Below are 27,085 nucleotides of genomic sequence, written 5' to 3' on the forward strand. Positions count from 1 at the left end.
TACACGTGTAAAGCTGGTCCAATGGTTTTCTGATTCTATCCCAGACAAGGACTCTTGACAGATTTTTGCATTACTAATCCATACCAGGAGATCAACAAACTGACGTCTGGTAGCCTTTTGACAATATTCATTGTGTTCATTATTAATATGTAGCAGAAGCACCACATAAAGGTTGTCACCTTGCTCCCATTTCCACTAGTGAAGCTGCAGTACAGGTGGGTTATGTGCATCACAACATAAACAGAGGTAGAAAATCCTTAGATATGTCTAGCTGGCCAGTTTGGAAAACTGAGACACAGATCAAAAGATTGAGTCTATAGTGCTGTACTATTAAATGACACTGCTTCAAATGATACACGGCTTTATAGGTTATGTAGCACACTATTAAGTGATCTTAAACAAGATATGTAAGGTGCTTTATTATGAAGAACATTTGTTTACATAAAATGTTGTTCTATCCAAGGTACTATTACGATGGAGGACCTGCTTGCTGTGCTGCCGTTTGGAGGTACTTTTGATCTGATGGAGTTAAAAGGCTCCACTCTCAAAGAAGCATTTGAGCACAGTGTGCGCAGACATGGACAAGGAACTGGGGAGCTGCTGCAGGTTGGGGGTTAGTTACTCTCTTTTTTTATTAATTATTATTATTCTCTTTCCAGTATAGCCATACTTCATGCTGCCCGTATTGGCATTTATACCTCTGGGGAACCAGCTGCACTGCCCCAAATGGAAATGAAATAAAATTTAAAATACCTTTATCATTTATGCTAGTTCTATGCACCATTCTGTTGCACAGCTTCTCTCCTCCTTCATCACTAATGAAATCTAGAGGCAGGTCAGTGTTGTTGCTGGAGACTACAGGACTGACTTCTCCCCCATGCATCTGACGAAGTGGGTATTCACCCACGAAAGCTTATGCTTCAATACATCTGTTAGTCTATAAGGTGCCACAGGACTCTTTGCTACTTCTCCCCCTTTGTTCAGGCTACCAGATTTTTTGCCTCCGGGAGTGGACCAAGTTGGCAGTTCAATTTCCCCCACCATTTTGGTTTGGTTTTTTTTTTTCATAGATACTAAGGTCAGAAGGGACCATTGTGAGCATCTAGTTTGACCTCCTGCACAACGCAGGCCACAGAATCTCACCCACCCACTCCTGCGAAAAACCTCACCTATGTCTGAGCTATTGAAGTCCTCAAATTGTGGTTTAAAGACTTCAAGGAGCAGAGAATCCTCCAGCAAGTGACCTGTGCCCCATGCTACAGATGAAGGTGCAAAACCTCCAGGGTCTCTGCCAATCTGCCCTGGAGGAAAATTCCTTCCTGACCCCAAATATGGCGATCAGCTAAACCCTAAGCATATGGGCAAGATTCACCAGCCAGATGCTACAGAAAATTCTTTCCTGGGTAACTCAGATCCCACCCCATCTAACATCCCATCACAGGCCATTAGGCTTATTTACCATGAATATTTAATTATCAAAACCATGTTATCCCATCATACCATCTCCTCCATAAACTTATCGAGTTTTAAATTTTTTATTTTGTATTCATTGTTGTGCGGCTGCAACATCAGTCTTCCCCCTCTTCCCCTGGATCAGGTAAATAGCAGCATGGTGGCTTCAACCACATGCACCTGTTGTTCCAGTGCTTCTCTGCAGGACTCCTCTGCCCTCTCAGTCCCTGGCTAAAACTAAGTGATGTTCCCTGTGTGAGGCAGCACTTAGATCAGCGTGGGCCACATCTGGCCTGCGGAACCATCCCGCCCAGCCCTTGAGCTCCTGGTCGGAGAGGCTAGCCCCGGCCCCTCCCCTGCTGTCCCTCCTCCCCCGCAGTCTCATCTCACACGCTCCGGCCTGCTGCTCCTGCCGGGTAGCGCAGCAGCGTGGTTGCGAGTTCCTGCCACTCTGAGCGGCATGGTAAGGGGACGGGGAGTGGGGGGGTTGGATAAGGGACAGGGGGTTCTGGGGGGCAGTCAGGGGACAGGGAGCAGGGGAGTTGGATGGGGGTGAGGTCCCAGGGAGCGGTGAGGGGCGGGGGTGTGGATAGGGGTTGGGGCAGTCAGGGGACAGGGAGCATATGGGGTGGGGTCCCGGGGGGGGCGGTTAGGGGCGGGGGTCCCTGGAGGGGGCAGTCAGGGGACAAGGAGCAGGGGTGGCGTTGGATGGGTTGGAGGTTCGGAGGGGGGCAGTCAGGGGACGGGGGCAAATAGGGGGCAGGGACCAGACTGTTTGGGGAGGCACAGCCTTCCCTACCCAGGCCTCCATACAGTGTCACAACGCCGATGTGGCCCTTGGGCCAAAAAGGTTGCCCACCCCGACTTAGATGCTCTACTGAGGGCAAATTGTGCCCTGCCTGTTCCCAACCAGCTGAGCCCCGCGCTGCCAGATACAGAGCTCAGAGTCAGACCAGCAGATCGGGTCCCCACCCTGCCCCAAGGAGCCGTGACTCCATTGCAGAAAAGCCCTGAGCATCTGGGGAGAGAGAAGGATGCTACCCAGCCAGCTCAGGAGGTAGGTTGCTCAACGGACCTGGGCCAGAGGGAGAAACCCCCCTGAAAGGAGCTAAAGTCCCTCCCTGACCCCCAGCCACTGAAGTGGGGTCTCTTCTCCCTGAGGGAAAGAAAAAAGGCTCCTATAAGCTCTCCTGCTTCTCCCTGTGAATTGAGGGATTCTTATGATGTTCAAAAGTAAGTCTAGCAAATTCCTCATGGGTCCCAAAAAGGCAAAGCAAGCATCACCTTTTCAGCGCAGCAGTTAATATTGTCAGTGAACAATGGCTGCAAACAGGAGTTAAACTCTTCCTTTGCCTTCCCCAAGGCAGTGTCTGCTGGGGCTTTTCTGCTACACAGAGGCTCTTGCAGTGCTCTGTATCATGCTCACCACCTCTTCCCCCACCCTACAGCATGTCTGGGCTAGCAGAGGAGCCCATCCTTCCAGTGCAGTCCTGCCTCAGGAATTGTGGTTGTCTGGCCTTCCACCCACAACCATCACTCTGCCAGGGACAGGGACTCAGATTTCACGCAGCAGCAGAATGGAATTGTGCCTTCTGATCATCAGCCATAAATATGGTGACCAGATAGCAAATGTGAAAAATCGGGTCGGGGGTAATAGGTGCCTATATAAGACAAAGCCCCAAATATCGGGACTGTCCCTATAAAATCAGGACATCTGGTCACCCTAGCTATAAACCCTTGAACTGCCCAAAAATGGCTTGGAAACTGGAAAGTAGGAAAGAGTCTCTCACTCCCCACCCTCCTCCCCATGACTGTCTCCACATTAAAGCCTTAGAAGTACTTCAGGCAGTCTGACCAGAAGAGATAAGGATTCCACTCCCAACCACGCTGCACCATCATGGGGTTACGGAGGTGTAAGTGTGAGATCCCTTCCCATGTTCAAAATGATCCTGACTGATTGCCTGACTGCACGGTGGGGGAATGGGCACCACAGGCATGGGATGTCTAACATGCACTAATGTGCTGCACATTAACTAGTCCACATACACCATTAGTGCTCATGAAGAGTTCCCTAGTGTGTGTTAACAGCACTAAGTTAAAGCACACTAGGGCACTTCTCGTGTGCACCAGCAGGGTCCACACGGACCAAATAATGTGCATCATATTAGTGAATGTTAGAAATCCTAACCTTGTCCTGTCTACACAGTGGTGTAATGGGCAAGATCTGAGTGAAGACCCGAATGGTACTAGACTGCTCCTACTTACTTGGGTGCTGCTAGCGAGGCTGGAGGAGCAATGCAGGCAGCCTTTCAAGCTCCCCTTAGCAAGCTATTCCCACAATCAAGATGTGTACCAGTAGCCTTCCTTGGTGGTGTGATCCTCCAGACCAGGACAGATACCAAGCTACCTCCCGCCTCTAACGTCCAGGGCAAGTACCACGCACACATCACCAAAGAACCTCCCTTCACCCTCAATAAACAAATACCCTGCAAGACTTTTTCAGTACAGGATGCTAGTGGCTAGCAAGGAACTCATTAATTTAGTAAAATGCCATATTAGATACAGTTTCTCATGGATACCTCCCTAGTACATCATAAGATCCAAATGTTGACTCCTTATTAAAACCAAATGTTAACCATAAATTCCTATATTAAGTCCAAAGGCCAAATGGTATTTTATACAATTGCTCTGAACATGCCTAACAGCCTGAAAATAAAGTCACTACACTCAGTACAGTAACAAAGTATTCATGGACATGATCATTATACTTACAAGTAAGCCAGGCCTAGGTAAAGCCATCTCATTCGGGCAGATCAGGTAGGGTCTGACAAAGAACCCGCAAATTCAAAACTCTTTTTATACCCTTTAACAAACAAGTGATGTCATTGCCAGTTACTGACTTCAGCTAAAAAACCAATTTGAGACCATTCCTTCTTAGTTCCAGTCTTAATTCAGATAAGATTTACAACCACCATTCTTCCCAAGGCCTTTCTGGCCAAAAGTCTTCCATTGTACCTAGCTTCAGATAGGCTCTACTTTTACAATAACGCTGGTCTGTGGGGTGGGAATGTTTATGTTGGTTCCTTTTTAGACAGATTCCCTGTCTTATTTAAAACCACCTGCAGTCACCCTTATCAGCCAGAGGCCTTCTTTTTAGAAGCATTCCCTTATCTCAGTTATTCTTTGAGCCAAATATCCTATCTACTTCATTCCTTCTGGCCTTATCACTCATGGTTTTCAAGGCCCCCCTTCTGCTTGTGAGTCAGGGCCTTTCTTTGCAACACACATATATTTCCTTAACAACACTTAAGCTGACTCATTCTTCAATTTCATATTTATAGTACGAACAGAAACTTCCAAGGAAACCTAGGTAGGTTTTCTTCCAAACCAACAGAATCCTCAGCATGATGGGGGGAAAAAAGCATTTGTGTACAAGAGCTTACAGTTCCACCATAAGATTCTTCCTTTTGATTCATCCTCTGCATCCCGAGTATTAAGTGGCTGGTAGTAGTCACAGCAAAGCACAGGTCACACATTAATCCTATACCCCTGCATAGATAGCATACCAGTCAGTACCCTGTGCAGGGAAATTGACCACTAGGCCTGACCATCCCCATCACAGTTTCTGATAGTCTGAGCTGTGGCAGCCTAGTGGTTGGAGCCAGGGGGACAGAGCCAGGATCAGGAGTCCAGAACAGTGTTGGAACAAGGCCAGAGTAAGAGCAAGGCAGGGACAGGATGAGGAACAAGGCTGGAGCAGACTAAGGCTTGTGGATTCTGTTTCCGCTATCAGGTAGAGAAGAGTTCCAACTCATGAAGTGATGGTGAGCGGACTGAGTTGCTGTTTCTCTTGTGAGGCTGTCCTGAGAGTCACCAAACCAACTCCAGGCATGTAGCTTGGCTGGAAACTAGCACAGGAATGAGTCATCTACGCATGTGGTTTAATCAGGCTCTGGTTCAGGGATGACTCATCACCTTACACAGACTCAGTCATAACTGGAAAGCTGCTGGAAAGGATTCATAGCTACAAGTCCTTCAAAATCAAGAAGAGCTTTTGATCCCAATGCAGAAAATTGCTCACCCAGATGTCAAAACAGACATGGCCCTGGCTGTAATTTTACCATAATGGTAAAGATTTGCAAAGATCCAAAACTTTGCATCAGTCACATCCTGAGGGGGTCATCAGTAGCCAGTTATCTCCAATGAGTAGGATTGCTGGTATCGTGCATCAGCTCCATCCCCTGAGTAGGTTTCTGAAAATGTGCCTGAAGAAATTCTTTGAGGACCTTGAAACATGCTATTGATGCAGTGGAAAACGAGGTGTCATTCTGAGATCACATCTGAAGGCCCCTTTGTGCGCAGATGGGTGCAAGCAACATGCTGAGAGTCTACCCAATTTTCACTCTAGACCTTGCATACTCACTCTGGAAGCAAGCCTGAGCGGGGAGCATATTTGGAAGACAGACTTCCAAAATCACAGAGTACACATCCCTTTAGTTCACTTTGATAGCACTGTCAGAATCTGTCTGGACAAAAAACTAAAAACCACAAACATGGTCATATGGAATTGGACCAATAGTCCATTAAGTCCATTATTGTCTATGACAGTGTGACAGTGGCTAGTCCAGCTGCACCAGTAGAAGATGTAAGAGACCACCTAGCAGGCATTCACGGAGAAGTCTCTTAACCTTGAATGGAAGGTAGTGTCTTATGATTGATTGTATCCCTTCCAAAACCAGGGAGTAACCAGAACTCAAAGTTTCTCTGTGGGAATGGAAATAATGTCCTGGTTAGAAAGCAATCTGCTGTCTTTCAAGACAGCTTACATAAAGCTAAAGGGAGAGCTGAAGGTCTCCATTGGCCCAGAAGGCACTTAGGACTTGCTAGATAGTCAAGGACCCCACATTGTACCTGATGAAGAGACCAAATCTCTTGAAGCAGAGATTCCTTCATTCAGACCAGGAACACTTACAATTAACAGCCTGGGCATCAGAAGAAAAAAGTGTAGTTCAGCATGGATTCTCCATTACAGTTTGGTATCTTGACAGAACTCAGCCAGGAAGTCTCATGTATTGATCTGGTCAAATGTATGTTTCTAATGCAAGGGGAAACAGCAGAAACTGCCTCTTTGTGCAGTGCCCAGCACATCGGGGTCCTAACCTCTGGATGCTATTGTGGTACACATTAAAATAGTTACAAAGTCCTGGTGATCTGAGCTACATTAGGGTTTCTTCAGGAGGATAGGCTGGAGTCCTACAGCCCAAGCACCATAAAAACAGGTACCAGCCCTAGTGGCATTCTGTAGGTAGGCTCACTGGACTCTCCATTTGAGTATCATCAGATGCCAAAATGAGTCAGTGACACATTAGACTAGTCCTGTGGCTGGTTTTAATAATTGCCATTACCTCTGAAAGGCAAGCTTTGGAATTTGTTGCTCAATCTATACAAGAACCACACTGATGTTGTCATGAAAAGGTTATTCTTAGAACTCCAGAACCTTTTCTATTCAAGGTAAGTTCTTTCCACAATTTCCGGGAGATAGTGCCATCATTTTGGCCGTCCAAAAAGCCAGGGCCTTAGGGCCTCAAGTTTGCCACAGGCAAGACATTAAATTCTGCACCAGTTAGCATGCTGAGCGTCTGGGAAACTATTCCCAGAAGTTCCTGTGGGCACTGGGGAATACATGTCTGAGCCTTATCTGAGGAAGACGTGCAAAGTAAGTTTCCATTCCTCGACCGCGGCATCCTTTGATAGGAAGGTGCTACTAGGTTGATTCCCATGTAACTCGTTAGCTTACAAATCTCTTGCTTTATATAGTAAGAGCATCCATCCCTGCCTATTATTCTATGTAATAAGGATGAGCAGAGTTTTTTAATTATTCCTAAAATTGGGGGTTAGACTAGATGACCCTTGTGGTCCCTTCTAACCCTATGATTCCCTCCCCCCACTTCTAGGATTTACTACTTACTACTTCCCATTAATGATGAATGAGGACAGAAGCTGTGAAACAGAATAAGAAACTTCTTACCAGATAATTTTTTCTGTTAACAACTTTTCTCTGAATTCAGCCTGGCTTGATAATCTGGTAAATGACCAGAATACAAAATTGAAAATTTTCTCTGAAGGGTGACTTAGACATATATTGTCTTAACGTTAATTAATACACTATATCAAGTTATTCTCTTAATGCTAATAATAGGTTGTTGGAGCATTTCTCTAGCTTTGGAAAACTCTTCAAGTGGCCTGATCTGAAGGGCAGGGCTTAGTTCTAGAGCCTTCAGCAACAACACTTGACCACCTCCAAATACCATAGATGGGGGGCATTAACCCGTTAGTAATAAATGAGGATAGAAACTGCTAACAGGAAGAGAATGTCCAGATAAGAAACATCTCATTCATGTCTGTTCAAATAAGAACATTCTTAACTATCCTGAGGAGACGTGGGAGCATCTGCCCCAGATTCTGTAATACATCTTGTGCTGTAGCAGTTCCAGAGCAGTGGGTAGGGTACTCACGTTTATTTCAATAATCTGTTTGTTATAGCAATGGCTTGACTGGCACTTTTGACTAATTAGGGTGCCTGCCTCTAAGGAGGGTAAAATGACATTCTGCTTAAAATTCTGTCTGGATTCCCTGCAGACTCCTATTTCCTGTTTTCAGTCCTTTGGTAAACAAACTGCGCTAAATCAGTCCAGTGGATTACCTCAACTGTCCTTTCTCTCGTCAGTTTGTCACAGTGTCACTGTGCTATGATCTGACTGTGAGGTACCCTAATAACTATATTGATTGGATTACTAATCCTTTTGAAGGGAATTGTTTCCTGTACTAGATCGGCGATCATCTTGACCTATTTGTACTTCCTTTAATGCTAGCTCTACTGCTCACTCATGCTGCTGCCCTCATATTAAAAGACACACCTTAATGTAATTGCATGGTTGGTAGGTTTCATTGTATGGCTCTGCATTTTAGTACTGTATTAATGAGTTGTGGCCGGAGTTACACCATCACTACTTAAACTTCCATACATAGTGTACAATGAGGCCAAGAAGTCCATAGAGCCTAGATCAATTTGAGTTTGTAGCTACGGTACAAAAAGAATGAAGAAGATAGCCATTATCTGTAATAACCATAGTGTTGGCATAGTTGTCAGCATGTGTCTTCATACGAGCTCATTTCAACCAGGAAGATAATAGTATGTAAACAAATGCATGACAAGGAGACAGACTAGGAACAAGGTGAGGAGGGGAGGTGTCTGACCTCCCATATCATAATCTCACCAATGAACTGTTTGTGTGTGTCAGCAGCCAGGAGGGAACCGGGAAAAGAAAAAGGGTAGGGAGCTTGAGCTGGGATGCTCCCTCTGTTCTCACTGTTCCAGTAACCATGAATTTTCTGGAGTAAAGAGTAAGACCTGATTTGTGTGTAAGAGGGGGACAGGGCAGGAAGCTATTTACAATAAGAATGTTCTCTTTCAAAAGTCAGGCCTAATTCTCACATGCGGAAGTGTAGTCAGTTTAACGATTTTATGGATCTGAGGTGCTCCATTGGGGCTATTTAAAGTGATGTCTAAAAATGTGTTTTCTCCTAGGCATTCACATGGTCTACGATCTTTCCAGACCACCAGGAAGCAGAGTTGTCAGTATAGAAGTTCTTTGCACAGCCTGTAGAGTACCAGCCTATGTACCACTCCAAATGGATGAAACATACAAAGTGATTCTTCCTTCTTTTCTGCAGCAGGGAGGAGATGGATATTCTATGCTAAAAAATAAATCACTGAGTCACAATCAGGGTAAGCATAGGCACTCCCTATTGAACATGTAGCAAGCTATTAGCTGTGTAGTGGACATCGAAGACTAACATCCCCCTAGTTTTAAGAATGTTAAAGATGTTCTATAGTACGAGATCACACAGCTGAATCTTAAATAGAATGGATATAATTTGCTTTTGAGTCACTGAACACTGAGGGCTAATCATCCAGATTTAACTCCATCTCTTTCAGTTGATAAGTGTTAAGCCAGATCCTGAGACTTCCACTGAAATCAGCATCTCTCAAAATCAGGTTCTCTGGCTGCATGTAACAGCTTAGTTTAGCACAGAGCAGGAAACAGTGTCACTAACGTATCATTTTACGGAAATAAGCAGAAGCGTGCCGAAGGGGCCACAGGTGGTATCTGCACTAGGTACACCATGCAGCTTGTAATAAACGAAGAGAGAGTGGCTGCTTTCATCTACACCTCAAACATGCTACCACCTAGAAATATATTTGCTCAAGTAGCTTTTACCAAAAAGGTTAGTCCAAAATCTAAAGGAGAGTCTGTTGTGTGTGGATCACCAAAGCTGCATCGCCAGGTACTGAGGCATCCACAGGACAACATGGAAACAAGTTAAAGAAAGGGGAGAAAAAAGATCCTTATGCCGTACATAACAGAGCCAGCATTTTAAAAGCTGGCGCTGCGTCTTTTGCTCCTATTGGAGCCTTGTATCAGATTATGACTAGTCACGTACGAGTATATAGCATCAACACACAGCCGATGGTACCAGAATAGAAGCCAAGCCAGCACCAGAAGGAAAGAAAATGAATGGATTTTTCTAACACCATTTTAAAACAGCATTTAAGTGTTTACCAAGTACACTACTCTGCCCTGTATAGCTGCCATCCAAATCTGTTAGGAAGAAAAACCTTTAAAGGATTTAATGTTTAACATATATAGTTAACAGCCACTTATTTAGTCAAATTAATTTCTGAAGATACACAAAGGACAGAGCCTCCCATAAAACAGAGTACCCAGGTAAAGGCATGCTTCTAGATCTAGCACAAGTTTTCATTTGGTCTGTAATGTTATCTGACTTTGATGGGTCTCCCAGTTCCAGACTGGCTACTGTCCTGTTAGCTCAATCCACAAAAATATAAAGAAAGTTCCCTTTTGATTTTCAACAAAAGGTGATGCCATTTTAGATTTGGTATTGGTGAGTAGTGAGGACCTCATATAAGAATTGATAGAGGACAACCTTGTTTTGAGTGATCATGTGCTAATTCAATTTAAACTAAATGGAAGGATAAACAAAAATAGATCTGCAGTAAGGGTCCCTGATTTCAAAAGAAGGGAATTTGTTAGGGAAGTAAACTGGACTGAAGCACTGAAAGATCTGAATGTGGAGGAGGCTTTGAATTACTTAAGTCCAAAGCTGCAGAAACTATCTGAAGCCTGCATCCCAAGCAAGGGGAAAAATTTGTAGGGAAGGGTTGCAGACCAAGCTGGTTGAGTATTTCAAACAGATGATTAAAAGAAAGCAGAAGACCTACAAGCAATGGAAGCTGGGAGGGATCAGTAATGAAAGCTACTTCTTGGAGGTCAAAGAGTGTAGGGATAAAGTGAGACCTGCCCAAAGTCCAGCAGAGTTGGACTTTGCTAAGGAAATTAAAACTAATAGTAAAAGGTTTATAGCCATATAAGTATGGGAAGAAGAAGTGGGACTGCTGAGGATGGGGTGGAGATGAAAGATTATCTAGGCATGGTCCAAATATTTTGCCTCCGTTTTTAATGAGGCAAATGAAGAGCTTGGAGTAGTGGCAGGGTGGCTAATCGCAATGAGGATATGGAGGTAGAAATTACACATCTGAGGTGGAAGTCAAACTCAAATAGCTTAATGGGGCTAACTCGGGGGGTCTGGATAATCTCCATCCAAGAATATTAAAGGAACTGGCACATGAAATTGCAAGTCCAATAGCACAGATTTTAATGAATCTGTAAACTTGGTAGTTGTTCCCTATGTCTGGAGAATTGCTAATATAGATCCTATTTTTAAGAAGGGGGGAAAAATGTGATCTAGGAAACTACAGGCCTGTTAGTTTGACCTCAGTTGTATTCAAGGTCTTGGAACAAATTTTGAAAGAGAAAGTAGTTAAGGACATGAAGGTGAACGATAAATACAACATGGTTTTACAAAAAGTAGATAATGCCAGAGCAACCTGATCTTCTTTGAGAAGATACCTGGGTTTTTTTTTTAGACAATAGAAATGCAAATTTTATCTCCCTGGATTTCACTAAGGCATTCAATACAGTTCCACATGAGAAATTACTAAATTGGAGAAGATGGGGGTTAATATGAGACTTGAAAGGTGGATAAGGAACTGGTTAAAGGGGAGACTACATTGGGTCATACTGAAAGGTGAACTGTCAGGCTGGAGGGAGGTTCCTCAGGGAGTAGTGGAGTTCCTCAGGGAGCGGTCTTGGGACCAATCTTATTTAACATTTTTTATTACTGACTTTGGCACAAAAAGTGAGCTAATAAAATTTGTGGATGACATAAAGGTGGGAGATACTATGAATAGGGGGGAGAACTGTAATATCGTACAAGATCTGGATGACCTTGTAAACTCGAGTAATAGAAATTAGATGAAATTTAATAATACAAAGTGCAAGGTCATGAGTTTAGAGACTAACAAGAAGAATTTTTGCTATAAGCTAGGGACTTATGTCAGTTGGAAGTGACAGAGGAGGAGAAAGACGTGTGTATTGGTTGATCACAGGATGACTATGAGCTGTCAATGTGATGTGGCTGTGAAAAAGACTAATGCAGTCCTATGATCCATCAGGTGAAGTATTTCCTGTGGAGACAGGGAAATGTTAGTACCATTATATAAGGCACAGGTGATACCTCACCTGGAATACTGTTTGCAGTTCTGGTTGCCCGTGTTTAAGAAGGATGAATTCAAACTGGAACAGATGCAGAGAAGGGCTACTCGGATTATCTAAGGAATGGAAAACCTACTTTATGAGGGGAGACTCAAAGAGCTTGGCTTGTTTAGCCTAACCAAAGGAAGGCTGAAGGGAGATATGATTGCTCTCTATAAATACATCAGAGGTATAAATACCAGGGTGGGAGAGGACTTAAAGTTAAGCACCAGTGTGGACACGAGAACAAATGGGATATAAACTAGCCATCAACAAGTTTAGGCTTGAAATTACGTAAAAGTTTCTAACCATCAGAGGGGAGACATTCTGGAGCCATCTCCCAAGGGGAGCAGTGGGGGCAAAAACCCTGCAAGACTGAGCTTGATAGGTTTATGGAGGGACTGGTATGACAGGACTGCCTACAATGGCATGTGGCCTATTGGCAACTGCCAGTAGCAAAAATCCCCAACAGCTGGAGATGGGACACTGGATGGGGAGGGCTCTGAGTTACTACAGAGAATTCTTTCCCATGTGTCTGGCTGGTGGGTCTTGCTCACATGCTCAGGGTCTAACTGATCACCATATTTGGGTTGGGAAGGAATTTTCCCCTGAGTCAGATTGGCAGAGACCCTGGGAGTTTTTCACCTTCCCCTTCAGCATAGGGCCTGGGTCACTTGCAGGTTTAAACTAGTGTAAATGGTGGAGTGTCTGTAACTTGAAGTCGTTAAACCATGATTTGAGGACTTCAGTAACTCAGCCAGAGGCTAGGGGTCTGTTGCGGGGGAGGGAGGGGGGGTTCTGTAGCCTGCAACGTGCAAGAGTTCAGTGGTGGTCCTTTCTGACCTTAGTCTGAGAATCTATGGTTTTTGCATCCCTCACAGATGGGATCTTTTGAGCCATAGCTATTTCAAAGTCAGTTAATCTATAGTGTCTTTATGTTCATTAGGTGAACATATTTTGAATAATTACCACTTATTTTGTAATGTTAAAACAACTCCCAGTAAAACCCTCTACAGAAATAAATTAACATATTGAAGGAAAATTCACATGGAGTCTGTGTGTACAAGGAATTGCACAGTTCCTAAACATACTAAAGATTTAACACTGGAAAGGTACAGTGCATAACCTGTCAGCTATGCATACCTGTTACCAGCATAACAATGCAGTGTTAGAGAATCCTTTGGAAATGGGACTCAGGATCACTGTTTGTGTAAACATGCCAGGAAATTCAATATGCCCTAGGAACCCTACAAAGATAAACCAAAGCAACTATGGCAAGGGCAATGCACTTCCCAGTAAACTTTCAGGTGCCCACCTTGGACATTCTGGGAACAACTATTGTGAAAAGTTTAACTGTTCTAGCTGTCCATCCCTGTAGAACACACATTTATAATCAGTTGTGATCTCCCAGTCCATTGATGTCCTAAACCAGTGGTTTGCAACCTTAAAAATTTTCAAGTGGAGGTGTGGAACCCTTTGGAAATCTTAGACATAGTCTGTGGACCCCCAGGGGTCTGCAGACCACAGGTTGAAAACCACTGTCAAAAATAATTGTGCTCTCCTGAATATGAAAATGTAGTAGAAAGCAATTCCTCCTTCAAGGGAAATTATAGTTAAAAATGAGAATCAAGAAAACAAAGTTTGAGGGTGCTATTTAACATTAATTGTAATTTCACAATATCTATGTATAACTTCTGTTTATCTAGGTGATCTCGATGTTGAAGTAGTTTCCAATTACATCTCTAGAATGGGACGTGTTTTTCCAGCAGTTGAAGGTCGAGTAAAGTTTTCTGCAGGAAATTTCATCCAAGGAAGTATTACTCTGATTGCTGGACTATTCACTGTGACATTCCTGCACTTTATTTTTTAATTCTTATTTGCGATGCTTTTAGACTGCTGCTAGAATGCCTACTCCCCTCCCCTTTGCCTGCACCTCCCAGCACACGTTTAAACAGGTCCTAGGTCTCAGCACGCATTCAGTAATTACAGTGGACGGGCAGCTGTACTACAGTCAAGATTGAGACGAGCTCTCTCTAAAACATGGCTCTTCTAAATGCTGTATTATGTGCTTGGTTACCTAGGTTGCCTTAAAATTTGGTGTGCTTTGTAGGGATTTGAGGTAGGAATATTGACCCAAATTTGGGGTCATTTGACCAAGGGCTTCCTGAGATGTATCTCTCTGGGGAACAAACAAAACAGCTTTGCTGAAGGTTGACACATTCTAACAGGTTTTTTGCCCAGATCTGGCTATCAATGCTTGGCTCTGAAAAAAAGCTGTGAAGCATACTATACAGAATGATGGGACATTTTGGCAGGTAGTCGGTTTCCAAATTTGATACAGCAGGTTTAAGTGCACTTCCTTGATGTTTCTACCCTCAAACTCAAGTTCCAAAGAGCAAAGCATTAAAGGAAAAACATCCTATTCCATGGAGAAAATAATTTGTATTATATAGAAATATTTACAAGCATATCAGTGTAAAATTTTCCCTCCAACTCTTCCCATGCACTCTGAAACAGTGAAAACAATCTTTTTTTCAGTAGTGTAAGTAAATTCCTACTTATAGATTACTACTTTCCTCTGTCCCCTATGCAGGGTTGAAAACTTAAATGTGACAACTGTATCCAGTTTTCAACAACACTTATCTTGGCTACGTCAGTGCCCGAAATAACTGGACCAAGTTTACCACTATTATTGCATGACATCAGCTCATTTCCCCACCAGCTTTAGTTACAATTTTTAGTTACAGATATTGCAAACCCTTCCATCACCTTCCCACTAATAAAGGAACTTAATATCAAAACGTTTGCATTTCACTGTTTCTAAGAGAGGCATTTTTAAACTTCTGATAAGGTAAAATATTAGCATAGCTACCACCTTCTTGTACGCTTAAGACATTTAGTTACAAGTTAGTTGTTACCTGTTTGTCCATCTCAGATCCAGCCTTCTCAAACAATATTTATCCTCATCCCCAAAACCTTCCAGGGTGGGTTGGAAGAGACAGCTCATATCTTTTGCTAAATATGCATAGGAACATAAGAATTAACATACTGAATGAGACCTGGGGTCCAGTTAGTCCTGTAGTCTGTGACAGTGGCCAGCACCAGATGCCACAGATGGTGCAGAACCACACAGGAAGCAAATAGGAGATAATTTGCCCCCTCTTATGGAGATTGACTATGCTTCAGTGTTTAAACCAGACATAAGCTCCTCTTAAACTAGGAGATTAAGACTGCCACATTCTTAGAAAGGTGGGTTCCCAGGAAGTTGCAGAGTTTTTGGATTTCACATACCATCTCAATAGTATTCTGTACTTATTCCTTCAACAGGTACTCTCTTTTTAGAGGCAGCAACTTCCACTTATAGATAAGAAAATGTCAGAGGCAAAGACTTCCAGCAGAATAAAAGTTAGTCTGATTTACAGATCAGTGTCTTTTAAACAGACATTAAAAAAACCAACAAAAGGTTACACCTATGGGCCAAGAAGCATCTAAACTTTGTAGATAGCTTCTGCTGTATCTTTCAAGTTATCCAGTGAGGTGGATTTGGCCAGCAAAATCAACATTTTAGCTATCTTTGTGCAAAAGGGAGGAGGGAGTAAATGGGAAGGGGATATAAAAGTTATGTGACTCAGAGGTTGACCAAGAACTCTAACAGAGTTTCAAATTTGTGTACTTGTTTTAAACTTCTTGTTAGAATACAAAGCTATCTTATTTGGTGTTGACATTTTCTGAAAGTGCTGCCCAGGAGTATCTGTGAAAAAGTATAGCATGGACATGTAATATGTAACTACAAAAAATAAAACTAGTTTAAAAAGGACTTGTCAATGGGTTTACTAATATCACTCAAGCAGAGGATTGTGCTATTTTGAAGGGGGAAAAAAAGCTTAAATTGCACGTGGGGAGGGAGAAGGGAGGGAATCTCAACATGGAAAGAGTCTTTAAACATATTCCATCAAGAACAGATTGGGGCTCCCACTCCAGTTTTTTAGTCCTCTAAGGAAGACTTTGGCAAGAATTCATATTTGTGATATTTCTAAAGTAAAAACAGAAAAAAAAACCCCACCAACCTAATTATTTCTGAAGTGCTTCATATTTCAACATCCGTTGCTAGATAAACTGAACACTTAATGATCATTTGCTCCCCGTTCTCTACAAAATGTAAGTACTTTTCATGCTAACAAAATATGAAAGGTCAAAAACTTAATAAGCTTTGAGATAATGATTTGCTTGCAACAGATTCAATTTTTTTTCATAGAAAGTGAAGATAGACATAGAGATTTAGTTTGGGGAAATTTTTAGCAATACTTTACAACCTTACTCTATCAAAGCTAAGTTTATATACAGTAGCCACCTCCCCACAAAAATCTTCCTAATTCCAGAGTTTTTCAAAATATCCTTTCACGACAATGACCCCTTTGTTTTTAGCAGTACTCATTTAGGTTTGGTCCTCTACAGGTCTGCTTTTCAATGTACAATAAACATTACCATATTCTTTCCTACACTGACAATTCTTTGTAAAATGAATATTTTGTCTATTAGCAATAGTTACACTTTTGAGAAGAGGGGTAACAAGTTCAAATAGTGGACAAAGTTCTTTAATTTCAATCAGTATTAAATTTGAATTAATCTTTATTAGGCAAACAGATCTTCAGAAGTTAAATTTCACTGTTATTTACAAGAAAATATACAATTCAAGACTAAAATGTTTCACATCCATTAAATTAGTGCACTGCAGACATTTCCATTTGGTGTTCATCCAAGCTCCTGCTTTTACATCCAAGATGATACAGAGGTAGCTTCCTTCTGAACCTATTATAAGTAGTAATTGAGAAAAAATTTGCACTGTAATTTACTGACGTATGGAAACATATATTTACATAGAAACAATCACAATGAACAAAATATTTTAAACACATTAGAAACCATCATAATAAATATGGAGGTCCAGAAATTAAAGGATAATGTTCACAATTTTTTCCCCCCTACTGTGCCTTAAATCAGGAAATGTCCTTTCTCTGTAGTTCCTTTTGTTCCCAAACCTTAAACCAGCTTTTCTCAACACAATCCTACGATCTAGAATCCCTCATTCTGAAATAAAATCTTCAGTCTTTACCTCTCATTTCTCTTCATCCCCTGCTGTGATTTCTTCCTCCCTCTATCATCCCAGCTCACCACGCCAGGGTTTCCAGATTAGATGTACACTGTGTTTGAGACTGAGTTTATATAATGGCATTTTACTGCTCTTCTAAAAAGACAGCTCTTATATAATCTATTTATGAATGTTTATTTGGGTGTTAAATCCAGTACATCTGAAATGATTAAATGTATACTGGTAATGACAAGTCTAATCAAATAAGAATCCAAGACATCACACATGAAGATTAATGGCTGAAAAGGAAACAGAACGGCTGGAAAAAACAAAGATAGATATAAACCTGAAGCCCGGGAATTATTTCATAGCACCAGTTAAGAACTGGGTTATTTACCAAATATATAAACAAGCTATGGCTTTACAGCATAATACCTCATTTTAAACTAGGTTCAAAGGGGGCAGGTGACAAATGCCCCAAGTAGGCATAAAAAAAGGCAACAAACAAACAGAGCTAGATGTTGCGGGAGGAGGGATACTGAAAAATGGAAAATTACAACAGGGTCAATAGGAGCAACAAGAGGAAAAAGAGCAGGGGAATGTGCTCAACATCTTAGGATGTTGATACACAAATGCAAGAATATGAGGAATAAATAGGAAGAACTAGAAGTAGTAGTACACAAGATAGATTATGATTTAATTAGCATCACTGGTAAGTCTTGGTGGGATAAACCTCATGACTGGAATATTGGTATAGAAGAGTAGAGCTTGTTCAGAAAGGACAAGCAGGGAAAAAGGGAGAAGGTGTTGCATTATATATCAAGAACATATACACTTGTTCTGAGGTCCAGAAGGAGGTCAGACGCAGACCAGCTGAAAGTTTCTAGGTAAAGATAAGTGGGGGTGAAGGGGAAACAAGAATGATGTCAAGGTAGGGGTCACTAGAGACCACCAAATCAGGCGGAGGAGGTAGATGAGGCATTTCTACAACGAACAACAGCAATATCCAGAATCCAAGACCTGGTAATAATGGAGAACTTTAAGTACCCATATATCTGTTACAAAAGTAATAGGGCAAACACAATGTCCAATAAATTCTTGAAATGTATTTGGGATAACTTGTTTCAGAAAGTGGAAGTAGTAACGAGGGGGACAGGAAGGAATTGGTTGTGAATCTGAAGGTAGAAAAACAATCTGGGTGAAAGTGACCATGAAATGACAGATGTCATCATGCTAAGGAAAGGAACGCGAGAGAGCTGCAGAATAAAGGACAATGACTTCAAAAAACACACACACACAAAAAAAAAAATCTTGGAGAACTGACAGGTAAGGGTCCCATGAGAAGAAAACTAAGGAGAAAAGGAATTCAGGAGAGCTGGCAGTTTCTCAGAGACAATATTTAAGGCACAACAGCACAATGAGAATAGCTCAATGTGAAGGAAAGACAAGAAGAACAGTAAGAAGCCAATATGGCACCATCAAGAGCTCTTTAATGATGTGAAAATCCAAAGGGAATTCTACAAAAAGTGGACACAGACAAATAGCTAAGGACAAGTACCAAATACGCACAAGAATGTAGAGAGAAAATCAAAAACTAAGGCACAAAATGAATTACATCTAGCAAAGGTCATAAAAGGCATTAGTAAACTAAGGAAATGTGATCGAGATGAAATTACTATAAGGTGGGTGCACAACTGGTTGAAAGCCCATACTCAAAGAGTAGTTATCCATGATTCATTGTCAGACTGGAAGGACATATCTCCTGGCATCCCACAGGGGTCTCTGGAGCTTATTGTTAAATTATCCAAAACCAAAGACGGACCTTCGAATGCAAGGTCAAGAATGGCCTGGCAGACCTCTGGGGGAGCCCAGAGGACTGAAACCATGAACATCTTAAAGTAATAGCTGATGCCATGGTTCGAGCTGCCAAGTCCACACTATCCAAATTGTTCTGAGGATCAGTTCTGGCAATCAACTTACCTTCTTCCATCATTATAGTGAACTCCTGCCTGCAGCTCTCTGATAACCTGTTCTTGAATTTAATGTCTTCCCCAAGCGTGAAGTCATAGCGATTCAAAAGTGCCTGCTGGTTTGCAATCCTAAATTGCAGACTTCACAAGGATTAATGTTTGTGACCCAGCGAGTCCAGTCTTTTTGAATCTTTGCCTTTACATGTTGATGCTTGGTATCCTTACCTCTCCTGCTGATTAGCAGATTCTATTACTAAGGAGCCTGGAGGAGGATGAGAAAACAAGGGCTCATATCCTTTAGAACGGTTGTAGTACATCCTCTTGGCCCATTTTGTTGTGGGAGATATGGGGATCTACTCAAGTGCCTTAACTGGCTTCATAATTGCTTCATGAATCACAGCGCCATTTTAGAAAGGGCCATTGGTAACAGAATGTCCACTAACTTGTGAGAGCTCTCACAGACCTCCTCTGCCTGAATGTCAAGAACAAGAGACTACCCTTCTCAGTAGATCTTGATGAGCCTCATGGTCCTCTGGTGGTGCTTAAACCTGCCACCTTTACAGCCTTGTCTGGTGATGAAGAGGAGGACACAACAGGATGCTGAGGTAGTGGCTGCTCTGAGTCTTATGGTGGAGAAGCCACCCAAGTGACTTCTGGATGCTCTCAGTACCGGGTACTAGAGAATGTTGTCTGTGGTGCCAATTCTTTTGGTGCACCCTTGAGGAAACCAAACAAGGCAGGTGAATAGAAGTCCTAGCAGGTGGGGGGGATTCCCCACAGCATCCAGAATGGCCACAGATATGGGCCTAGGACTCATGCTTGACTGGGCCACTGCCCCTGAGGAGGCAGCCAGTGCTGTAATTACTGTGACATCCATGGTCCCCAGTTCTCTGAGAACTAGCTGGGACTCAAGAATGCACCCCCAAGTCTGACAAAGAAGAGTCTGAGCCCTCAGAAAATGGAGGAGCACAGCCAGTCAGAACTGGGGATAGGTAGCCAGAATCCAGGGATGGCAGTACCAAGGATATCATTGCTGGCTTGCCTCTCAACTGCACTGGCTTTTGTGGAAGTATGGGCTGTAGAGGTACCGCATGCTCCTGATGTGGTGACTGGAAGCCTTTCTGTACCCCTGGGGATATTGGCACTGAAAGGCTAAGCAGGTCTTCATATGCCTCTGGAGTGGTTGGTAGTGGTAATGATTCCTGACACAAGGATTTTTCACAAGTCAGCCTTGATGGACCTGGCCAGGTTCCAGAGGCAGTGATCCCTTCTTTCTGGTCAATGAGTGCTCTAGGAAATGCCTCTCCTCCGAGTCTTTTCTAGAGCTTCTGCCTCTAGCTGGCTATGGTACTGGTGAACTTGACTGAGGCACCCAACTAGAGGAGGGTGTCTGCGTCTTCTGCAGCACCACAAAGATCGAAGAGCTGCAGAATCTCTGGTGGGGCACTCTGCATCGAAGCTGCATTCCTAATGGATTCCTAATGCGATGACTACAATGGAGTGGAGAGTATATTTATAAAATCTGCAGAAGACACAAAGCTGGGAGGGTTTGCAAGCACTTTGAAGACCAGAATTAGAATTCAAAACAACCTTAAATTGGAGAACTTGTCTGAAATCAACAAGATGAAATGCAATAAAGACAAGTGCACTTAGGATGGAAAAAAATCAAATGCACAACTACAAAATGGGGAAAGCTGGCTATATGGTAGTACTGCTGAAAAGGATCTTAGGGTTGTGGTGCATCACAGATTGAATATGAGCCAACAATGTGATACAGGTGCAAAAAAGGCTAATATTCTGGGACATATATGACAGGGGAGTTGTATGTAAAACAAAGGAGTTAACTGTCTCACTCTGCTAGGCACTGGTGAGGCCTCAGCTGAAGTACTGTTTCCGGTTCTGAGTGTCACACTTGAGAAAGATGTAGACAAATTGGAGAGAGTCTAGTGGAGAGCAACTAAAATGATAAAAGGTTTGGAAAATCTGACATGTGCACAAAGGGTAAATAAACTGGCATATTCAGTTTTGAGAAAATACAACTGAGGAGGGGGACCTGATCACAGTCTTCAAATGTGTTAAGGGCTGTTGTAAAGAGGACAGTGATCAATTGTTTTCTATCTCCAATGAAAGTAGGACAATGACTAATTGACTTAATTTTCAGCAAGGGAGAGTCAGGTTAGCTATTAGAAAGTTTTCCTGCATAGAGAGTCAAACATTGGAATAAGCTTACAAGAAAGGTTGTGGAATTCCTGCATTGGAGGTTTTTATGAACAAGTTAGACAAACACCTGTCAGTGATGGTCTAGGTATACTTGGCAGAGAGCGCGGGGCTAGATAACCTCTTGGGGTCCCTTCCAGCCCTACATTTCTATAATTGTACAATTCTATGATCTTCAATGGGATATTTCAAAAATAAACGTCCTCATTTAGGTCTTTTGAACAAGCAATGCTGCCTCAAAATGCAGATTTGTTCCCAAAATCCCAAGCAGCTGCTGAGGGAGAAGCATAAACACTTGATTTATTTTTTAAAAATTAGCTGACTTCTCCCCTGAGTCCCAAGATGTGTCTACTATGTGAGTGCGACACGCTATACCTTGGCGGAGTGCCCTGTAACCCCCATATTCCTCATTTATATACAATTGTGATCTTGCATTTAAAGCATGCCATGTAAGGTATCAAGGAAAAGGTTATGATCTGCTGAAAGCCATTGTTCTATATAAATCAGGGCTGTCAATCACAGATAACTCACGCAATTAACTCAAAAAAATTAATCGCAATTAATTGCAGTTTTATTCGCACTGTTAAACAATAGAATACCAATTGAAATTTATTAAATATTTTTGGATGTTTTCTACATTTTCAAATTTATCGATTTCAATTACAACACAGAATACAAATTATAAAATGTTCACTTTATATTATTACAAATATTTGCACTGTAAAAATGAGAAACAAAAGAAATAGTATTTTTCAATTCACCTCATACAAGCACTGTAGTACAATCTCTTTATTGTGAAAGTGCAACTTACAAATGTAGATTTTTCTTACATAACTGCACTCAAAAACAAAACAATGTAAAACTTCAGAGCCTACAAGTCCACTCAGTCCTACTTCTTGTTCAGCCAATTGCTAAGAAGAAACAAGTCTGTTTGCATTTACAGGAGATAATGCTGCCTCTTATTTACAATGTCACCTGAAAGTGAGAACAGACGTTCGCATGGCACTTTGGTAGTCGGCATTGCAAGGTATTTACATGCCAGATATGCTAAACATTTGTATGCCCCTTCATGCTTCAGCCACCATTCCAGAGGTCAAGCTTCCATGTAGATGATACTCGTTAAAAAAATAATGCATTAAATAATTTGTGACTGAACACCTTGGGGGAGAATTGTATGTCTCCTTTTCTGTTTTACCCGCATTTTGCCATATATTTCATGTTATAGCAGTCTTGGATGATGACCCAGCACATGTTAATTTTATGAAAACACTTTATCTGTGTGATTCATGAGTGGCTCTGGGAGCATTCATACATTCTAGCTGGGTGTGGGGCTCCACATGCAGTTGTGTTGAGTGATCACAGCTCCTGGAGGGGTTTGCTGCTTGTCACTAGCAAAGCATTGTGAGAGACTACCCCGGCTGGAGAGTTAAGGGGACACAGTGGTCCCTCAGTCGCAGGCTGCACCCCAGGGATCCCGTCACAGTGAGTGTTCTGTAACAACAATGCTCCAAAAGCTAGGTTCAGCCTCTCTTTAAATATTGATGGGAGGAGCTCTCATTTTTTGTGTTCTTGCTCAGAATCTGAATATATTTTTAGTTTTAATACAATTCCTCAACTGGACAAAAAGAAAGCCAACGTTAAACAGGGACCATTCTGTAGGTAACTGGTTGTAACTCACTAATTTTTATAATGAACATAAATCTCAGAAGTCTTGAAGTAACTCTGGCCAGACCAGACACTTGAGTCAAGACTTCTGCGAAAAAAAAAAAACCAGTTAACTAATAACTAAGCAAAAACCGGATTGTAATTTCAGGGCTCCCCGCCTCCCCCTCATTTATTGGAGGGAAAGAAGAAGAGATTCCCTTCAAGGCTCTTTCAAAAAGGGTAGTGGGAAGGGCATTTTTAGGAGGGAGACTATATATGAAAATTTCAGCTACCAAATCAATGGGAATTAGACAGACAGATTGGAGGAATGGGGGTGAAATCAAAATGTAATCCCCAACCTAGAATCAAGCAACTATCACCTATTTTATTCTCCCCTGTTTTCTTGGTACTTTGGGACTCCAGATCTTATCCCTCATCCTGTGCCATGTTTTCCACCCCTCATATACCAGTTGTCTCTCTTCTGCTGCCTCCCCCCAACCCTGATCCCAGTCCTGTTATCTCCACTAGAATGTTTTTGCCTCCTAGGAGGAAAGGCCCCCTTCACACATGCCAAAGAGGGAGTAGCTGAATTTGTCAAGTGGAGGCCTCATCTCTGCCCTTTTTCAGCCACTGAAGTCCAAGAAAGAGACCTAGACCCTCTCAGCTTCCACCAAGTGGGGAGGGGAAAAGAGCATCAAGCTTCCAGAGCTAGGGCCATAGCTCTTTAGTCAATTAGGCCAATGGCTGTAGCAAGGAGTAGTTTCAAAGCTCCTTCTGCCCAGCTACATGGCTGAAACATTAAGCAAAAGCAAAGTCAATCTTGCCTGAGTTAAAGGAATTGTGATGATGGCTTTAGATCCTTGTGATCACAGCCCGTTTATAGCCCAGATTTTAATTAAGCCTTTTGACTTTCTTTGATTTAGAGAAGAAACTCAATTTGAGTAATGTACCATACACACAAACAGAAGGCTTGGCGTTCTTCCTGTACATCATCATCATAGCTAATTGCTTTAAAACAACAACCAAGACCTGGCGTTATCACTTATCTCCACGTATCAAATAGTTCCTTCGGCAGTGGAAGATACTGATAGAGAGCACTGCATTAGACTGTGTTCAAGTGGTTGTCTAGGCCAGTGGTTCTCAACATATTTATCACTATGGGCCACATATGTGGTCCACAATATGTTACATGGGCCGCAGGCTGAGAACCGTAGCGCCCCCCTGCAAAACCTCCCACAGTCCCCTATGCCCAGTGCCCCCTACCCAGAGATCCCTCCACAGAGCGGGGCCAGAAGTGGAGCCCTGGGTGTGGAGCTGGGCAGCTGGGACCCAGACCCCACCACGCGAGGCTGACCGGGCAGCCAGGACCACAGGCCTGGGGCCAGGAGCAGAGCCCCACTAAAACCTAGGGGTGCTGCAGTACCGCAGCAAACCTCTAGTTCCCACACCTATACTGCCCAGCACCCCAACCCCCTCTGTGCTCAGAGCCCCCCCATAGACCCACTCTCCCACACCCTGCCCCCTGCAGCACTCACCTGCCCCTTGCTGGCAGGAGCGCTCCAGTAGGACTGCCAGATGCTGTCTCCCCCTGAGCCAACCCCACCCTCTGCCAGACTGGAGTGGCAAATTTTGAATTTTAAACAGACAGCTGGGCCGCAGCTGTGTGCTAATTGGCCCACAAGTGGCCCGCAGGTTGAAAGCCACTGGACTAGGCTCTCCACATTCACATTTGGGGTCATTTATCAAATTCCACTTGGTCATAGTGTCACAAGGCTTTACCACCCTAGCTCTCATGTGATTTAGAGCAACCAGTTCGAGGTGTCTGGTGGGAGTCGTTCTGAAGGTTCTCTGGAATCACTGGCATTTCTCTCCTTCCACAATGGTATTCTGAAGTACGGGATATTCAGAGGCAAATATCTTTCTGGACTTCAGCCTCTTGGACGGTGGAATGTGTCCATACAATGCGTGTCTTGGATCATGCATCTGTTTTAGTGTCCTTTTTACTGAAGGCATCCCACCTCACTGATGGTGGTGCAATCCCAAAAGGCAGTATAGTGACAGTGTGGGGGTCAGTTTCAAAGTCCCTATGATGATCCTACAGGATTGACTGAGGTCAGTCTCAATTGCGTGTGCATGGATGGAGCATGACCATACTGGTGCACAATACCCGCAATTGAGTAACACAAGGAGTGACTGGTTGCTTGGAGTGTTTGGGGGCGAACTCCCCATTCTGTACTGGTCAATTTCTGGAGTACATAATTCCCAGAGTTCATTTTCTTTTTCAACTTCTTGATAGGTTCTTTGTACATCTACATGCAGTCTAGCATGACTGCAGATTATACAATTCAACTTGTCCTGTAAGATTTTTAAAAACTTGAACCATTTTTTCTAACCTTCATTTTGAAGTCTTCAGTTGAGGGATTGGCTAATGTTACTGGTGATATAGCGTTAAGTACCAGGACACCTACAGAAATAGTTCAGTGCATTAGAGTAGCAACCTGATAGTCTTGGGCCATAAAGCTTCTTCTCTTTTCCCTTTACTTATTTCCACTGCCCTCGATTTGAAATCACTAGAACGCGTAAATACAAGAGGAATTAAATACGAGTCGAGGCACAAAGCAGTTTCAACTAAGTAAGTTAGGTCTCTCTTTCGTGAAAGTAAGTAATATAGATGACCTCCATTTCAACCTCCATTATTAACTTATATTTACCAAGAAAAACTGAAATATTAATTTGGCTCCAACGACAGAGTATTATTTTTGTGTTAAGTGCTAAAACTGTGCTTGGCATTATGCAAACTCTAAGATGCAGCTCCCGTGCTGCGGTGCTTACAATCTCAGTTGTTAAGATGCAAGTTCTATATTTTAAATAAAATATCAAAGTTACTTGGCTAACAAAAAACTCATTATGCAATTCTCTTTCAAAAAGTTTGACATACACAGTAGATACAAACACATCACACCCCTCCAGATTACTATACACTATATAAATAGTGCTTAGCCCTTATACAGTACTTTTTAGCCATGTGGTTACTCTCTCCTTTATCTGGACACTGAGAATTCCAGAAAGCAATAACCAAAATTAGGTACAACAAAATACACATTTGATGGGAAAAATGCTGAACCTCCATCAGAATGCAACAAGCAGGATAAATTTTCCAAAGGCAGCATCTGCTGAAATTTGACAGTCAATAATGACAAGGCATACGGGGATACCCCGCTGGCTACCCTGCACAGTTCCATTGGCACCTCTACTTCTAGCACAACTTACAGGCCTCATGAGAAAAATTTTAATCAGCAAAAATTAAGACGTTTGGCCTTGGAAGATCCGAAGGCATCTTTCAACCTAACAAAATACAGACTCCTCAATGAAGTTACCCTTTAGATGGGTAATGATAACAGTAACTGTTGAGATTTCTTGTCTATCTGCTTGTGATTAATATAGTGGAGGAGTTTAAAGTGACTATGATTAGAGGAGATCTATTCTGCAGCACTTATATGGGTTTGTCATCACATACCTTATTGAGTTCTGGGAACAGTTCTTGTATCCCAATATCCAGCAGAACATAAGTCAACTAAAAAAAAACCAGAAAAAGTAGCTGTTGTAAAAGGATCACAGTCAGTTCTAATGACAACCCTTTAAAACAACTATATTGCTCTTCATTTTTAATAATTAAAAGAGAATTTGCATTTACCTGGGATACACAAAAGATCACTGAAAGCCTTTTATGAAACACTGCACCAAGAGGTAAGGTTTCTCATGTAATTATTTTCAGAATTAAAAGTACCTGCTTGTTAAGCACTGGCTGCTGCATTCCATCAAACAGAAGTCTGATGCCTTCATACTTGGCGTCTTCTCCAATGCATTTGCCTATCAAATCTAGACCAGATACCAACACATACCAATCACAAAAAGCCATTACAAATTAGTTATGTGCTATAGTAAAGCATGGCTAGACCAAAATTCAGTAGATCATATCCTCAGCACTTCCAATAGCTCTAAACTTGTATGCTATAACTTTACCTTTCAAATGAATT

At 42.4% G+C, this 27,085-nt stretch overlaps 2 protein-coding genes across 7 annotated transcripts in view; one reads left to right on the forward strand and one right to left on the reverse strand.

The window, feature by feature from the left end:
• Positions 1-15,945, forward strand: part of NT5E (5'-nucleotidase ecto) — a 46,857-nt gene extending 30,912 nt beyond the window's left edge. Inside the window, exons 7-9 of the mRNA XM_027817716.3 lie at positions 464-613; positions 9,041-9,241; positions 13,835-15,945. Of these exons, the coding sequence (XP_027673517.2) occupies positions 464-613; positions 9,041-9,241; positions 13,835-13,998 (515 nt within the window). The 3' untranslated portion in view covers positions 13,999-15,945. The remainder of the gene's footprint in view (positions 1-463; positions 614-9,040; positions 9,242-13,834) is intronic.
• A 794-nt stretch (positions 15,946-16,739) lies between these two features.
• Positions 16,740-27,085, reverse strand: part of SNX14 (sorting nexin 14) — a 79,636-nt gene continuing 69,290 nt past the window's right edge. For 3 of the 6 annotated variants that reach the window (XM_037894422.2, XM_043542624.1, XM_043542625.1), the window contains 4 exons: positions 26,836-26,927; positions 26,566-26,622; positions 25,442-25,512; positions 16,740-16,937 (listed from right to left, as the gene is read on the reverse strand). In XM_037894422.2, coding sequence (XP_037750350.1) covers positions 25,480-25,512; positions 26,566-26,622; positions 26,836-26,927 — 182 coding nt within the window. In that variant the 3' untranslated portion in view covers positions 16,740-16,937; positions 25,442-25,479. The remainder of the gene's footprint in view (positions 16,938-25,441; positions 25,513-26,565; positions 26,623-26,835; positions 26,928-27,085) is intronic. The other 3 variants (XM_037894423.2, XM_043542623.1, XM_037894421.2) reach the window with 1 other exon arrangement.

This window comes from Chelonia mydas, chromosome 3 (genome assembly GCF_015237465.2).
Source record: "Chelonia mydas isolate rCheMyd1 chromosome 3, rCheMyd1.pri.v2, whole genome shotgun sequence".
NCBI lineage: Eukaryota > Metazoa > Chordata > Testudines > Cheloniidae > Chelonia > Chelonia mydas.